This window comes from Rhinopithecus bieti, unplaced genomic scaffold, assembly GCF_001698545.2.
Source record: "Rhinopithecus bieti isolate Rb0 unplaced genomic scaffold, ASM169854v2 scaffold_6979, whole genome shotgun sequence".
NCBI lineage: Eukaryota > Metazoa > Chordata > Mammalia > Primates > Cercopithecidae > Rhinopithecus > Rhinopithecus bieti.
This window is the reverse complement of record NW_016805527.1, coordinates 1,213,640-1,232,299: the sequence shown is the minus strand read 5'-3', so window position 1 is coordinate 1,232,299 and position 18,660 is coordinate 1,213,640. Positions and strand designations below refer to the sequence as shown.

Sequence of the window (18,660 nt, the reverse complement as noted above, 5' to 3'; positions counted from 1 at the left end):
TATATATATATATATATTTGAATTTGAGAGTATAATTTTGAGGAGTACTCTCAGTGTTTAGCATACTTTATGACTGAAAGTACTCAACAAATATTTATTAAATGAATGTTAATGAAAACTTTCATGTCTTAGTTTTTTCCTTAGGTAGAATTATCATCTACTGCATGCTTTTAAGCACTATGAAAATCAATAGTATTGAAAGTAGGCTTTTGGACTTTAAAAGTTCTCAAATGACAGTAGAATTTCTAGTTTTCTCCCAGAGTGCGCACACTGTTTACCTTGAGATGAAGACGTTTCAGATGGTGACAGGTTTGACACTGGTGGATGAAATTTAGTATCTAAACACTAGGCAAGTTTAGTGGTTATAAAAATTGTGCTTTTAATAACACAACAATCTTAGCAAATGGGTCTCTAACAATAAAGCCAAATATGTATCTGGCTTATAGTAAATACTGAATTCATGGCTGTTCATTGAAGGAGGGGAAGCTTCAGGAATGTATATTTTAGGGGATCTGAGGAGGAAGCACAATCAGTGAATGTGTGAAACAGAAAAAAAGTAGATAGGCATTAAAAAAACTATGACATAAGGATGTCATAGAAGCTATTTCAATCAGGTTTTTAAGGAGAAGAAACAGTTGATAGTAGCAACTACAGAAAAGAAATACTGAAAGAACTGAAGAACAGTGATTAATTTGGGAGTGACTTTGGGTAGAATAATTGTAGAAGCTAATTGATAAAAAAATAGTTTATAGGAAGAAATAATGACAGTAGAGAAAGGAGCATAATGTGTAAGAGTATATTCATAAAAATGTGATGAGGGAGAAAGGGGAATATAACATTTAAGCATTCCATGGCGTGCGTTACTAATTGAGAAGGAAGACTCACTTTTTTTTTTGAAACAGAGTCTCACTCTGTCACCCAGGCTGGAGTGCAGTGGAGCTATTTCGGCTCACTGCAACCTCTGCCTCCCGGGTTTAAGCGATTCTCCTGTCTCAGCCTCCTGAATAGCTGGGATTACAGGCTCCCACAACCATACCCAGCTAATTTCTGTATTTTTTATTAGAAATGGGTTTTTGCCATGTTGGCCAGGCTGGTCTCAAACTCATGACCTCAAGTGATCTGCCTGCCTAGGCATCCCAAAGTTCTGGGATTACAGGCATGAGCCACCATGCCTTGCAGAGAAGGAAGACTCAATGGCAAATGTGCTCATAAACAGAAACAGCACCCACGTCTGATGCGGCAGTTGCCCTTCAGTTTCATCACCCTGATGTGGCATGTGGTTCTCAAAAGTGGATACAGAAGTTGGACTGATTGCATTCCACTTCACAGATTGGTCAGGAGGTCCACAAGGACTGGTCTCTATGTAACTCAGGAACAATAAATAATGTTTAGAAAACATCAACTAAATACCATTAAGACCCTCTCCATAAGTCATGCAAATATTCCTTCCTCTGGCATAAACCTCTTCACTTGTTCTTACACAATTATGTAGGGGATTAAAAAAGAAACTATCATAATCCCCTTAAAATATATAACTCTCTTTGGAAAAGTCCACACTTCCTTCGAAAAATTCTAGATCAATTTTGTATAGTTCTTACAATCTAGGGCAAATTATCTTGCCAAAGAGTCATTATTTGTTTCATTTTTTTCCAATTTATTATAACACACTTAATGATATGAGTCTATTAATTAATAGTAATTTTAATTTTGCCATAGTCAGAGGAGAACAGTATTCCAGGGTGCTTGAATATCTCTGGGAAACTGAAAAAAAAAAAAAAAAAAAAAAAAAAAGAAATAATCCTTGAAGAAGTATATGTATTCTGTTAGGCTTTAGTCACAGAATAAAAAATTACATTTGATCAAATGATAGAATATGTATTTTTGAAGCCCATAAATTTTAACCAAATATACGTTAAAGGTATATAATGTAGTGCTTCTGCTGATGTGATGAGATATTCAAAATTTGCATGAGAATGCCTTCTGCTTCAAATGCCCTAGAAATGGCAGAATTCAGGAATAGAAGGACAGAAAAATTATGGAAGAGCTGTTATGTGACTAGGATTATCCAGGAAGATATAAATAAAATGACGTTCAGGTAAGCATCTGCATATGTAATACCTGCTCCCATGAGGGGAAAAAGGTAGCAAAGTCGATAAGAGCAACTAAGGATCTTGGGGTCCCAGAGATCAATCGTACTGCGGCTTCTTTGCACAATTTATTACTTTTGGTAGGGAATCCTGCCATGCCAGGAAGAAAAGGATATTCATTTAGTTAAATTGGAGTTATTGAGGGCTGGGAAGTAGTAAGATTAGAGTGACTGGAGGTCACAGTGCTAGGAAATTCTAAAGTGAAAAATTAACACATAATTTGCATGGATGAACAGGAAGCTCAGTCTAGGCAATGCAGCTAGATCCTGAATAGATATATGAACTAGGGTAATTGGAAGGGCTAAGAAAGATCAGAAAAATATTAGGGTAATTTGGTGGTGATGGAAACGAAGAGGTTATAGTTAAAGAACAGAAATGTGAGAATTCATGTCTGACAGTGGAGCTGTCTTGGACAACACTAGATATCACGTTAGCAAAAGCAGTGGATTGTGAAAGTAAAATGGAGATGGACTTGTTTGTTTTTGTTCCTTACTTGCAGATTAAAGTCTCCGAGCACTGTGCTAATGCTATGAGAGGTATAAAATAGCATATATGGCTTTTCCTTCAAGGAGCTAGCAGCTTAGTAAGATCAAACAGGATTTAGCAGTTACACAAACATGTTTAATACCACAGAGAACAAATGTTGCAATAAAGGAATCAGGAAGTCTAGGGGCACTAAAGTGGAAGAGATTCATTCCAAATACAAGGGTTATAGAAAATATCATGGAATAGATGGCACCTGAGTTAACTTCTTAAAATTTGAAATGGATTTTGACAGGCAGAAATAACACAACTGGTATTTTAACAGTATTTTCAGTTCTTAAGAAGTCCAGTCTATAGCCTTCAAAATACAGCCTGAGGTGTGCAGAATATGTGTTGCCTTCTTCATTTCACGACTAGAGGAACTGCGGGTCAGAGAGTTTCCTGGTGTTAACTGACTTGCAAGGACCTTGGAGATGTTGAAGGAGCATAGATGGGCATTTCACACAAAGAGTACCAGGGAGAAAGGCACTGTTGCATAAAGTGCAGGACTTCTTTAGGGAATGATGAGTTATGTGGTTTCAACTCATGAAACATCTAGTGAATTTAAGGTCTGGAAAATAAGTCACAAAAAATAACTTGAAAAAGCTCCTGATGTACCTAAACAGCTTAGGTTTTGTGCCTGAAAAATTAAAGAGAAGACACAGCAGTGAACTAAGGTAGTGCACACAGGGAAGAAACAACTCAGGCCTGCTGTGTGTGGATTACACTCAATAAGACAGAGTAAAATGCTATAATCACAAACCCGATGGGGCCTCTTCTTATTTCTTCCTTTCCTTGAATAGCATCCTCCCACCAATTAAGTGATAACGAAATCAAGTAAATGAGTCAATGTTCCATCTTCACACGGGGACACTCTGTGAGACTGATTTTTCTCATAGTTCCTTTTGTGTATTGCAATACCCTTCTCACATCCCTCAAACTTCATTCTCACTTTTTTTCCATATCCTTCACCCCACAGAGAGATACTTCTAAAATATAAGCATGACCCTTTTCCTCCAGTGTTTTAATGTCTCCACTGGCCCCCTACCCCTCAGGATCAAGTTGCAGCAAGATATATGAATTATCACTGATTTTGCCTTGTCTAATCACCAACTTCATGAGATCCACACACAATGTGCCAGACAATCCATATTTCTCTGGATATACTATGCTTTTCATACTTTGAGCATTTTCTTTTGGATTCATTATCTCCTCTTTAAAAGTTTTGCTTTCCCTTACCTGCCCCAGCCAAGCCATTCCACTGCTTAGCCCAACATGGTGGAGTAGTTTTGATTCTACTCACTCCTTCATAATTCATTTAAAAAAGCAGTTATTGAATCACATCATTTCTAATGCCTTTAAGGGGGAAATTATACATAGAACTTCAACTATATGTGAAAGTACTGAGATCCTTGTTAAATCTGTAAATCGTTCTCATTTTTTAGGGGAAATTCAGGCACAACTAAGTGAACTAAGTTGCTTCATCTTCACTCTCACTAATATAGGTTTATTTCAGTTTCATATCACCTCAAGTTTTACCAGTGATAGTCCTTCCCTCACTGGTCTAACAAAGCCACACAAATCTAGCCATTGTGGTCCTCTATGTGGAGTTCTGCAGTGGTTCCTTGCAGACTTTAAGCCCACCTCTTTCTGAGTCTGCCTGTTTTTCCATGGTGAGCTCCCAGAACTCATGCTCATTCCAGCCACTCCAAACTTTCACATTTTAGTCTCTGTGGCATAAAAGTACATGTCCTCTTGTGGGGTAAAATCAACAATGAATCAAAACAGGAATCACAAACTGTATTAATTAGAAATGATGTATATTTATTTGATCGCTTATGTTAGGTTGAAAATTATTCATGAATTTGTATAGTGAGCAGTATACTTTTCATTCAAGGAAGACTAAATTTGTATTTTAAATGAATAAACCTACTTTGAAATTGAGCAACATTTGAAGATACTTTTTACTACCGGAAGAGTTACCAAGAATCTTTAGAAAACTGTATAAATGGACAGTGGAAAAATAAGCCTGAACAAAAAACTTCAGACTAACTCTTCAGTGATGTAATTTGTGTGTGTGTGTGTGTGTGTGCATATATATATAAATATAACTAAGACTAAGACACATAATTTTGCCTGGGTATCCATAAGGTTACTGTTAATGCTGTAAAAGTTTAATGTCTCACAATGCTAAATTAATGGATAATGGAGTCTATTGATTCCATAATAAATATTAACTCTTATTGTTTATCTAGAATTACATTTTCTAAAAGCTACAAATAAAAACAAAAGCACTGCAGTTTTTCCCTAGTGCTTGATGAGACAATAATTCTATGTGGGTACATTTTCTTTTAACACTGAAATATTGCAATCAAGACCATATTGATGGATTATTCAGGGGAATATCATACATAGAACTTCATCCATATATTAAAGTATTTAGATCCACCAATTATTCAGAAAATACTTGTTAAATCTGTACAGTAAATTCTTCTCATTTTAGATGAAATTGAGGCACAACTAAGTGAGCTAGTTTACTAACAACCTTCTTTACTTAGTAATAGAGGCCCCAGATAACTGTAATTTTTATGATCAACTTATTCTATCAGTGGTCACATGTAATCAAATAAACTGTTCAAGTGTTTCACTTATGTTTATAAAAGAGTTTCCATATTTGAAAAGTTGAAACAGAATGTAAAAATTGATATGTATTAACTTACAAGTCTAGTTTCATAAAAGATCAGCCCCTCAATTATTCTATGTAGGAACTATGTAGCATCCATAATTAAATAGATTGAAGATTTAATCTAAGTGTACTGACTTTTATTAGCTAAAAATATCTAGCTACTATTATTCATTTAAAGCAGAAAAGACAAATATGATCAAGATATGCTTTAATTTATGGTACATGAAGCAATGGTTACAACCAGTGAGCGGAAAGAAATATGTATTACTAAACTTCAATTATTTCTCATTTTCTATGGATGGTTAAACTTCTGTCTGAATACTTTCAGCATCTTACTTGCTGTTAAACATCAGAATGAAAGCTAAAAATATCGTGTGAAATTATAACATTATTTTCATTCAATGTGTTCACTGTCACAAAATCAAACTAACTTTATTTCAAAGAGATGGACAATAGTTATACTTCTGAAATTCTTTTAATGTATTTTAAAAGAAAACAAAACGTATATCTGAGCACAACCCTGTTTTCATTATAAAGTGCTGTGCCCAAAATATGAGAACCAGTTTCTCTAAAAATATTGACAATTTGAACGCTCAGAGTCGTGGATGCCCAAGGCCTTACCATGTGCCCAGTTCTGAGACAGGAAGGTAGAGTGGCATAGACCTAGCAGGATACCTAAGCCAGACATGCTCTATAGGATTTTCTTTGTTTGGGGTTTAAACTCATGTTTTATATCCACAAATGTCTAGTAGAAGAGCCAGGAAAGGTGTTTGTTTGGAGAAAACATATAAATTTATACATTTTACATAGCATTTTGAATACTGAATTGCAGAAGTTTTCTATTCATAATTGACTGGAATTGAAATATAGTTTGTGTATCATGTTGCACAATGAAGTAATTCTTAAGCATGAGACTTTGGCTGGCTTCCATCTATTTTGGGATTTTATATATTCCTGTCCATTAAGTTTATACCTAAATATTAAAATATCTGGAAGTAAGGAAGTCGTTGAAACTATAGGGCACACTTTTAAATTCAATAGCACTTTTGTGAACAATTTTAAAAGCATCATTTAATTGTCTATGACAACAAAACAAAAGTCAGTAATATACTTTCAGATTGCTTAAACTGATCATAACATTTTAAGAAAAAAGTTTAATGTTAGTGAAATTTGCAGCATCCATGCAAATGGAGAGCATGATCTTTTAGACCTGGAAAGGAGGTATGAATCTCTTGTTCCAAATCATCTTTAAGAAGATGAACAGACTTAGAATGAGGGTGGAGAACAATGGACAAAGTGCTGCCACTCATGTTATCAAGTGACTTTTTAATGTCACGCTGGATGTTTTATTGCCTGTGTTTGCGATCTTTCTAAGTCAGAAAATGCATTGACAAATGTTAAGAGGAGACAAAGGTAGCCTAAATAATAAGTAAACTATGCATAATATTATAGCAAACTGGGAAAAGAATGCATCTAAAATTTCTTAGCTTCTCTTTCGTTTACATATTGTATGTTTTAGAAGTCAAAGTTTCTCCATAGTTACCTGAATCTAAAGATGCTTCCTTCTAAATCAAAATTGTATGTCATTTGGGTCTATCTTCAGTGTTTCATTTAAAACAGAGATGTTTATAAAGTCGGATAAACAAATATGAATTTGGAGGCTGATATTTATATTGTTTGAAAGATAAGCTTTTCAACAGATACTATTATGAGTTGCAAATAGATCAATGACAGTATATTTTGATCTGATTTTTTCTGAACATCTGCAGGCAGAATGCCTTTCAAGTCATTGCTGTGGATGGGGTCTGCAGTGGGATTATTCAGTGCCTCTCTGCTGAAGACTGCGTTGACTGGCTACAAGCAATAGCAACTAATATTTCAAATCTCACAAAGCACAATGTAAGTGACGATTCAAGGAATACCTAGCCAGGGTTTATCAGGCTTTATAAAATCCTTCAATTATATATGTAACTTCACATCAATTGTTTAATGTTCTTCTCAGAATGAGACATTCATTATGAAAGCTATTTTGGAATACTTATTGAAATAAAATTGAGAGTTCTAGCCCAATTTATGGTTCAATAATTTGCATAGATTTCCATTAATAAGCATCATAAATCCCTACATTACTTAAGCAAATGAAAACAAGTAGTTAGCATATAATCGCTAAATATTTTTAAGTAAAATCATTCTGGACTAGTATAATACTGGAATTCAAGACAGCATTATTGGTTTACCTTTAGTGATCTTAGAATTACAGTTAGGAAGGTTTGAGGAGTAGTAGGATAGGATGAAAGAGTTAGCATAGAGACTGAAGGAAACAGAAGAGTCAAGATTGCTGTTATCTCACGTTAGGTAGAGCCTGGTCTGTGTTATTAGAAATGGCTTCTCTGCATTTTCTCTCTTTCTACTACAACCGTTTCTTCCTTCCACATTCCTGTGTCTCTTTATTGTAGCTATCTTCGCATTATTTTAACTCTTTAATAACCTAAACAATTCTTTCTCCCTATTATTAATACTTCTATGAGAAATATAGTCTAACAAAATATACAAAACCATAAATCTCACCTTACTGAATATCAATCTAGGTATCATTAATAATAATTGTTTTAGAAAATGTACTTGCCATCATCCATACCCTTGTGTTAATTCTCTCCTCAGTCCACAATTGTTCATGCCATGTTGAGGCATTTCAGAAGTCCTAAGGGAGATCGGGAGTCTAATATGCAAATGGTCAAGCAAAAATACATACATAACTCTGTCACCAGCATGTGAACACACAAAATTGTTCTTATGTAAATTACCCTTCAGATCCAAGTATCCTTACACAGAGTAGACTTTGCTTTGAAACATAAGAAGGGATTGTGGCGACTATACCTTTCTAAAACGACAGGAGGACCACTAGCCAATAAAGGCAACTGTCTTGTTTCCAGTCTATGGCTATTTCAAACAATGCCATCATAATGGCCATGCATATGGTGATGGGATGCTCTGGGAGTAGGGTTGACAGTCATAGGATATGTGCATGGTCAGTTTTATCATGCCACGCTAAGTGTTTTCCAATTGGCTGTGTAGTTTACTCCTCACTCTTGGTGGATAATATGTCTCTGTAGATAATTTTCAAAACTCTGGGTCACCCTGCCTTTTGAATTTTTGGTTATTTGATACATGTGGAAATGCGCTTCCAGTGTGAATAAAAACAGATTTTCTTTTTTTCTTTTTGGTGATTCCAGGATAGGCGCAAATATGCAAAGCCTTACCCAGGGTCATCCCTCAACAAGGAGGCTAGACATGGGTGTGCCTAGCTTGGGCAAGAGTGAGCGCTCACTCCCAGCCCACCTTGCTAATCCAGTGTTGTCACCATATTAGAGTTGAGGTTGCACAAGAGGGCATAGGTTTCAGAATGACTGAAAAACAAAGAAAAAAATGGAAAAGAAATGCAGTGTTTCTCTAGGGACTGTCTCCTCTCCTTCGACTGACTTACATGGATATTTCTAGAGTTAAAAACAGAAAAATACCGCATGAGGCTAGAGAATTTATTACAGAAATGATTAGTTTCTTAAAACAAGTTATAAACTTATATTTGTGAGACAAATGTTTTGAAAGAACACAATGTTAAACTTCAAATCCAAAGGTTTTTTTTTTTTTTTTTTCTTTACCTAGATCCAAATTTGCATTGACCTAAAATCTTGGGAATACTGTCATGTTGTATTTCTTCAAACGGTCTATTCAGTTAGAATGCTGTGCTTCAGCTGACAAGCATTTGAAAAGTCAATGCTTTAGTTAAAAGCAACAGCAACAACAAAACAGTGAAGATGCAAATGTCTCTACCCTCTGTAAGCCTAAGGAGGAACAAGCCACAATTGACTGCTTGCTTGTCATCCTTGTATTAAGTGCTCACCATCTTACTTAGGAAAGCAAATGATTCCCCTATACTATTGTTTTAACTGTTGGGAGATCCGTATGTTTGTTGAATATTAAAAGTTATGTATTTCTTCTTTCACCTCCTGTTTCTATATTCTAATTACATGTTCTTTCGTTCTTGTAATCAGTTTCCATTCAAAAGCATTAGGTTACAATGTACTCTGATATGGAAAGTACTACATAAATGTTGAAAAGTTATCAGGCATAGCAATAAAAAATGTGAAAGTCACATTGACTTTGGAGAAGGCACAATGCATTGATGAAACAATGTGGTTGATTAACATAAAGAAATAAATTAGGCAGAAAGAGTAGCTAGGAAAACTTTTGATTAGGATAGTTAGATATCAGTTCTACTTCTCTTATTTGTTTTAATTCTAAAGATATACTGGAAATAATACCTTATGGAAAGATGTAGAACTTTTTCTTTCTTTGCCAATATTCTGAGAGTATAGGCTTGTGTAAGTCTGACTTGAATAGTTTGTTAATAATAGGTGCAGAAATAAAAATATTGTGATAAAATATTTAAAGAAATTCCACTCAAGAGATTATCAGGCATAAAATAAAACTGAAAAAAGGATTAAAATGCATATAAAATAATAAGTTTGACAGTTTAAAAATTGTGCTATTGAAATAAGACATACATATGTATATAAACTTTTTAATAATGAATCACATTTTGTTGTATAGTTGGAGAACAGACAGGGGAAGGATAAAAGAGAGCAAAAACAAAAAAACAAAAAACAACCTGTGTTAGAATAATTAGATCAATGTACCGATCATTTTCTTTTCTCTTTGCTCACTAGTTTCTAAAAGTAACCTCATGAGACTGGGATTTGCATACCCAGTTTTTAAAAATTCTATATAATTATAGTTACTATCTGAAAAAATTATTCTTCCAGAAATAATTGATCATAATGGTTAAAAAATACCTAGACACACACTGACAATGTAAAATTGTATTTTATCACTATTCAGAGTGGCTCCAAAGTATTTGCAATAGTTGTTAATATTTGATATTTAGTGAATGATGTCTAGTAGAAAGAGGGTGAAGGCTTTAGGGACTTGTCTTAAGCTGTATTGGCACAGGTTTCAACTCATTTTATTCAAATTCTATGCTTTCACATTGGAAAGCAAAGCATGGCAGAGGCTATGCTGTTGTGGGGTGGGTGGGGTTCAGTTCATTTCTTAACCAGGTCTCAAATAATGAGCATTTGCTATTATTTTAGATGAGCATTCACTCCCAGCATCTATTATTTTAGGTAAAGTGGACTTGAGTAGATTCTAAAATGTAAAATTTATAAATTGTAAGAAAGATTAATTGATTCCAACTAATAATTTACCAATTTTTTTCATTCATTATTTCACCAGCTATAGGAACAAGTATTAGCAGAAAGTTATCAATTTTTATTTCCATGATTACTTCATATTAAATAATTGAAGACTTTAAAATATGCAATGTTGTAATAGGGTGAAGTTTTTGGGAACCTTGGAAATAAGTAAATATATTTGGCATAATATATAAGGGATATGAATCATCAGACTTTGATGGGTAGGTTAGTAAGATGCTCCCCCATGATTTTCACTTCCTGATATTTATATCCTTATGGGATCACCTTCCATGTCCGTTGGCTGCATAGTGAGCTCTGAATCAGACACTTCTCTTACAAGACTTCAGATGAGATAGCAGATGACCCTTGAGAGCCTTTTGAGAAATCCAGTACATGCTAACACACACTAATCACATGCTGAGGGCTCAGCACACGCCAGTCACCTCAGGGATCAACACACAAAGATGTACCAACCAGAGGCCCATGCCAGCTGTTCCCTACCCTGCACTCCATCTCACACCACACAAGCACAGGCTTTACAGACAAGTTATTTACTTCTTATTATAACCTTGGACCCTTTCTGCCCTGGAAAGTGAGGATGGGCAAGAAGGCTGGGTTAGCATGCACCACCACTTCTTTGAGGGCCGATCTCTCCAACAGCATCAGGTCGATGGGGGCAGGGGTAGAGGTTAGAGAGTAGGGGAGAAAGTCAAAAACAAAAAACAAAAACAAAACAGGGGATGAAGACTCAGCTATGCCACATGTGGACTCTTGACATACAGAGATTATAGGGTAATAAATATTTGGTTAAAGTCACAAAGTTTTGGGATATTCTGTTACACAGCAATAGGGAACTGTATTAGTTTCCTAAAATTCCAAACTTTCGTAAAACAATTTCAAAGCAAATTACCACAAACTTGGTTACTTAAAACAACAGAAATTCATTTTCTCACAATTCTGTGGCCTATTTGTCTGAAATCAGAGGTCAGCAGGATACATCCCTCTGGACTCCATAGTGGAGAAGCCTTGTTTTCTCCCAGTCTCTGGTGGCTGCCAGCATTCCCTGGCTCACAGCCACATCAGACAGACCTGTGCTTCTGTGGTTACATTGCTTCTTTCTCTGTGTGTCACTTATGAGAACACTTGTCATTGGTCCCAGGGCCCACTCACATATTCCAGCCTGACTTCAAGATCTTTAACTGAAGTAGATCTGCAAGGATCCTTTATCCAGTTCTAGGTTTTTGATGTGGATATTTTGGGAGGAGCATTTTTGGCCTACCACAAGAACTATCCAGCAGGTGAACAGCATGATTAGATTTACGCAGTTCTGTCTGATTTTTGTGCAATGTCTATGGTAGCAGTTCAGTTTCAAAGCTTTTGCTTCGCCCTTTGGGTGTTCCACACATGCATTGCTTGGGGTGGGCCCAGAGCTTCTTGCAGTTCACACATAAAATTGGGATATCACTTCCTTCCCTTTCCTCCTAGGTGGGAGTTCCCCACTCTCACTGGATCCCAGCATCACTCTCTTTGGTCTTCTGTCCAGAAATCCAAGACTTTTCTCAGAGTTTAGTTTCCTGTACTGATGCACATTTCCTCATGACTGGAGAAAACAGCATGAGAAAAGGAGAGAAGAAGAATGGGGATCCCTCATGCCACAGAAACTAATTTTTCCAGATCCTTTAGATTGAGGGTGGATTTTCCCTCCAGGTTTCCAACTGGCCCAGCTGCCCCAGGCTCCATGGCCGCAGCTGCATGGCCAGCGGGCCTTAGAGTCAGCTCAGGAGCCAAAACAAAGGAACAGTTACAGAGATGTCTTCCACAGCTGCTGGCTCACAGGGGCCTCTTCCCAGGTCTCTGATCAGTAGGAAACGCTCTCTCAGAGTTTTTGTTTGTTGTCCATGACTTAATTTGTCTTGACTTCAAGTCCATGCTGGGAAATAAAGGAAGCGAGAAAAAGAAAGGGAAAACAAACTAAAATAGGAAACTCCTGGTTGCCTTATTAGTCATTATTCAATTTTTACTTCTTTCTACAAAGTTCTTGCTATTATTTATTATACAATATTCTCAGATAGTTGTCTTTTGCATTTTATCTAGCGTATTGAGGTATGATCGGTGGGAGAGATGGCTGCAGTGGTTTTATTCCTTCTTGGCTCTAACTGGAAGCAATAGATACTTTTAATAGAAAACAAAATGTAAGAAAGAAAATAACCACATGATATTTGTAGAGTATTGGAAGAAAATAACTGCTACCTGAGTTTGTTGTACCTTGGAAATATTTTTTAGAAGTCCTGATAAAATAAATTTATTTTCAGAGAAATATAAAAATAAAGAAAATTCAACAGAACAAAGATTTACTAAAAGACATATTCAAGGTACTTTTAATTTTTTTGTATTTTTTATTTATTCAACAAATATTTATTGAATACTTGACTATGATGGGTCAGATTCTGTGTTCTATTTTTTTATTTCTTTTGTTTTCAACTTTTATTTTAGAAACAGGAAGTTCATGTGTAGGTTTGTTACAAAGGTGTATTTTGTGATGCTGAGATTTAGAGTATAACTGAAGCCATCAACCAGGTAGTGAGCAAAGTAAAGGGTACTATTTCAGGCAAAGAAAAATCATGCCAGATAGAGGCTTGGCGATGTGAGAAGGAGTAAATAGTACAGGAGAAAATAAATATGTAGATGAATCTAGATGAAGATTGTTTGTATTAACATGCCAAACTTTCTTGTGGTGTTTAGATAAATTAACAGAATTATAATATATTACAAAAGCAATATCAAAAATATCCACAAAGCAAATGTAATTAATATTAAACTTTGTTATGTCAAAATGAATTGTGTGTTTCCTAGAGGAAGCCCTAACTAAATTGCCAGAATGTGTATCTTCTAAATTAACAAAGGAATAAGTGAAAAAATAATGCTAATATGTACTAAAAAAAGTTCACAAAAAAATAAAAAACAGAAAGCAAACTAGAGTAGTTTGAACCAATAGTAAGCATACATTAAGATATCCGAATATAAGATATATTTTTTACAAGAGGATGTCTACAAATATTGGAAGATTGAAGGTGAAAATTTAGAAAAATACAGTGCACCTGAAAAAAGAAGCAACTTGGAAAGGATTCCCTATTTAATAAATGGTTCTGGGAGAACTGGCTATCCATTTCTGGAAACTGAAACTTCCTTACCCCTTATACAAAAATTAACTCAAGATAGATTAAAGACTTAAATGTAAAACTCAAACTAAAATCCCTAAAAGAAAATCTAGGCAATACTTTTCCGGACATAGACATGGACAAAGATTTCATGACAAAAACGCCAGAAGCAATTGCGACAAAAGCAAAAATTGACAAATGGAATTTAATTAAAATAAAGAGTTTCTGCATGGCAAAAGAAACTATCTTCAACGTGAACAGACAACCTACAGAATGGGAGAAATCTTTTGCTGTCTATCCATCTGACAAAGGCCTAATATTCAGAGCCTACAAGTAACTTAAACAAATTTACAAGAAAAAATAAAAATAAAAAGTGAGCAAAGGACATGAACAGTATCTTCATAAAATAAGACATTCATGCAGTCAACAAACATGAATAAAAAATACTCAACATCACTGATCATTAGAGAAATGCAAATCAAAACAACAATGGGGTACCATCTCAGGCCAGTTAGAATGGTGATTATTGAAAAGTCAAGAAGCAACAGATGCTGGCAAAGTGGCAGAGAAAAAGGAATGCATCTATACTGTTGGTGGGAATATAAATTAGTTCAACTATTGTGGAAGACAGTGTGGTAATTCTTTAAAGATCTAGAAGCAGAAATACCATTTGATCCAGCAATCCCATTACTGGCTATGTATCCAAAGGAATATAACTCATTCTATTATAAAGACACATGCATGTGTATGTTCATTGCAGCACTATTCATGATAGCAAAGACATTGAATCAACCCAAATGCCCATCAATAGTAGATTAAATAAAGAAAACTTGGTACCTATATACCATGGAATGCTATACAGTCATAAAAAGGAATGAGACCATGTCCTTTGCAGGGACGTGGATGGAGCTGGAAGCTGTTGTCCTCTGCAAACTAACACAGGAACAGAAAATCAAACACCACATGTTCTTACTTATAAGCAGGAACTGTATGATAAGAACACATGGACACATGACGGGAACAACACACACTGGGGCTAGATGTCGTTGAGGGGAGGGAGAGCATCAAGAAGAACAGCTAATGGGTGTGGGGCTTAATACGTGTGTGAGAGGTTGATTGGGGCAGCAAACCACCATAGCACATATTTACCTGTGTAACAAAGCTGCACATCCTACACATGTCCCCCAGAATTTAAAATAAAATGTGACAAAATAAAGAAGGAAAACAAATAAATAAATAAATTGACATAATTTGAATATTTCTCTAAACGTTTAATGACTAAATGGATTTGAAGCTTTTACATTGAGATTATGACATTTTACGTAATGCTTCCACATAAGTTAATGATTTGGTTTGTTCTGTGTCCCCACCCAAATCTGGTGTGACATGATTAGATCATAGGAGTGTTTTCCCCCATGCTGTTCTCATGATAGCGAGTGAGTTCTCATGAGGGCTGATGGTTTTAAAAATGTGTGGCAGTTTCCCTTTGCTCTCTCTCCTGCCGCCTTGTGAAGAAGGTGCTTGCTTCTCCTTTGCCTTCCACCATGATTGTAAGTTTCCTGAGGCCTCCCCAACCAGCCAAAACTATGAGTCAATTAAACCTTTTTCCTTTATAAATTACCCAGTGCCAGGTATTTCTTTACAGCAGTGTGAAAACAGACTAATACAGTTAATTTACAAATTAAATAAATGTGTTTTAAAAACCAGAAAGAAAGAAAAAATACAGTGCAAACCATAAAAGAAAGGTTTGTAGCTTTGTTAATATTAGGCAAAGCAAACTTCACAGCAAATATATTACTAAATATAGATATGGTCACTTTGTAATAATAAAAAAGTTTAATGCACTAGGAAACAAATGCAAACATAATGTCACATGGACTTAAATATATCTAGATGAAATTGAAAATGTAGACTGATGAGAAAGTAAAAATCAGAAAATCTCAGAACTAGAGACACAAAATGGTTAAGACCTGGCTATGAAGAAATTGAAAGTAAAATAATAGATTATGGAATCCGAAGAAGAAAATAAAATTCATGCTCAGCCTTTATTTTAGCCTATAGGAAGTCATTATCACATTATCAAGCAGACATTTCCCAATGAACTATTCATTCAGTACTAGGTGTCTAGAATGTCTTCCCAGCCTGAGCTGGAGATCAGAACTCACTTTAATTATCTCTCTTCTATAACCTTTCAGCTTTCCTCACTGTCATTCCTTAGGGTCAAAACAGTCCTGCAAAGATTTTAGCCATCCAACATCCATCTCATATACGTCCTTTAAATGCTACCTGACCAAAAAAAAGATAACTGTGCAAACATTTTAAAGACTGCTAACATTTTCTAATTTATAAGTTACAATGCGTAACTGGAAAGCAATTTGAAAAAATGTTATTTTGTCAATAATTCAAAACTGACATTTTATCTTTGTTTCATTTTATAAGATTTAACTCTACCCATCTGTGGTAGGAGGAATAATACCCACACAAAGATGTCTTTGTCCTAACTCCCAGAACCTGTGAAAATTCCATGTCACATGGCAATGGAGGATTAAGGTTACAAATACCATTAACATTGCTAATCAGCTGGCCTTAAAATAGGGAGATTAGCCTAGATTATCCAAGCGGGTCTAGTGTGATTTTCTAACAGTGGAAGAAGTCAGAGTGAGAGAACAAGAGACAGCAGTGAAAGAAGAACTGAATCCAGTGTTTCTGTCTCTGAAGATGGAGAAGGGAACACAATTCAAAGAAAGCAGTCGTCCAGTAGCAGTGAAAGGCTGCACTTCTACTCTAGATCCTCCAGAAAGCAGCACAGCCCTGCCAACACCTCAATTTCTCTCCTGTTTGATTCATTTAGGACTTACAACCTACTGAACAGTATGATAATATATAAATTTGTGGGTTTTTCTTAAACCACCTTAGTTTGTAGGAATTTGATATGACAATAATAGAAACTAATACAACATATCTTTATTCAGTTGCATGTTTTCACTTAATGTAAAGTTTACAGTTTAATTTGAAAATCATGCCTTTAACTCATGTCACACCTAGCTTTTTTCAGAATAACTGTAAAATATACTTGCATATGTTAGAAAACAAACTAACATTTACATTATTAATTATTCCCAGTGCAAATCAGCCTATAGAGTTCCTATATATTTAATTTTTAACCAACTGACATCACCAGAAAAACAATGATCAGAATTGTTGCATTCACGCAGTCTGAGCAAGGACTGTCTTTGGAATTGGGAAGCAGTGTTGGCTCTCAGTGCCTGGATAAGCATGGCTAGAAACTTTCAAATGTCACTGGAAACCAGGAGGGAGAAACCACACAAGACGAGAATAAGGAACTGCTGTCCCTGAGGAGCAGGCGTGACTGTTGAATTGTCAGGCAGTCACAACTGAGAAAGAAAGACGGCAACCGATCCCTGAGAGTGTCCTGTGAAGATGGGCCCTAGGAAGTGCTGGCTGGCTCAGGTCACACACTAACTACTGACTGTATCCTTGTATTTCCAGTACTTAACACAGCCCATACAGAACAAACAGGAAGTGAATGAATGAGTCTCTTATCAATCAACAGTTGTTTGAAGGAAACATTGCTGAGAATGTAAAGAAAAACCAAGACAGAAGAGAGAAAAACACATTTAGCTGCAGTAAACACTGCAAGAAGAGATTCACATGTATTACTCCTTAAATTCTTACATCTTTCAAGGGGCCACTGTGCTTTAGAGTAGGGAAAAGTTGCTGCTGTCGTGAGGAAACAGAGGTGCTGTCCATGGTAGATGTTCCCTGTGTTTCTGGGTATAGTTCCTTTTGTCCATCATAAATCTCTATCTCTCATAATGAAGTGTCTGATAGACAAATTTTTAAAATAAATTTTCTTTCTATAACTCACTGAGTCACGTTCTAAGTGACAAGTATAGGAAATACAGTGTAGCAGAGCAATTGGAAATAAATGCTCTTTAAAGAATATATATCTAGTTGCAAATCAAGACAAATAGTTTTGAACACATGTATCATGTACAACAACTTGGAGTCTCCTAAGAATACATTGACTTGTGGTTTCCTAAAACCTTCTTACTGGAAGGGATCAGGAGATTATCTAGCCCCATTTCCTGCCCAGTTAGAAATCTCTCCTGAAAAGATTCTTTCAGACAGTTCTCTGCTGGAAATCTTTAAATGACCTAGAAAGTCATTGCTTCACCATATAGCAATTAAATTTTTGACAACTTAATATTAGGAAATACTTTTAATGAACAAAAATATCTCTTTCATAACTTTCTTCCATTTGTACTAGTTCTGCTTTGAGAAATACACATAATAATTCAACTTTCTCTTGGCAGTTCCTCCAACATACAAAGACAAGTGTCATATGTTGCAGTCTTTTTTTTTTTTTTTTTTTAAATAGAATTATCACTGGCTCCTTTCTACTTCTCTCTGACATGTCATCTGAGACTTTCCCTGTCCTAGTCGTTGTCTCTGGATATAGAAGCTCTTTAGAATAGGTAGAGTAATAATATATTTAACTTTTTATTATTGTCATTGTCATGAACTCAAATATTTTTAAGATTCATTGCCAGGCGCGGTGGCTCCGACCTGTAATCTCAGCACTTTGGGAGGCCGAGGCGGGCAGATCATGAGGTCAGGAGATCGAGACCATCCTGGCTAATACAGTGAAACCCTGTCTCTACTAAACGTTCAAAGAATTAGCCTGGCATGGTGGTAGGCACCTGTAGTCCTAGCTACTTGGGAGGCTGAGACAGGAGAATGGTGTGAACCCAGGAGGCAAAGTTTGCAGTGAGCCGAGATCTCAACACCACTGCACTCCAGCCTGGGTGACAGAGTGAGACTCCATCTCAAAAAAAAAAAAAAAAAAAAAAAAAAAAAAAAAAAAAAAAAAA

At 35.6% G+C, this 18,660-nt stretch overlaps 1 protein-coding gene across 1 annotated transcript in view; it reads left to right on the top strand.

Moving 5' to 3' along the window:
- Positions 1-18,660, top strand: part of SNTG1 (syntrophin gamma 1) — a 408,192-nt gene that overhangs the window by 146,075 nt on the left and 243,457 nt on the right. Inside the window, exon 10 of the mRNA XM_017872759.1 lies at positions 7,125-7,254. Within this exon, the coding sequence (XP_017728248.1) occupies positions 7,125-7,254 (130 nt within the window). The remainder of the gene's footprint in view (positions 1-7,124; positions 7,255-18,660) is intronic.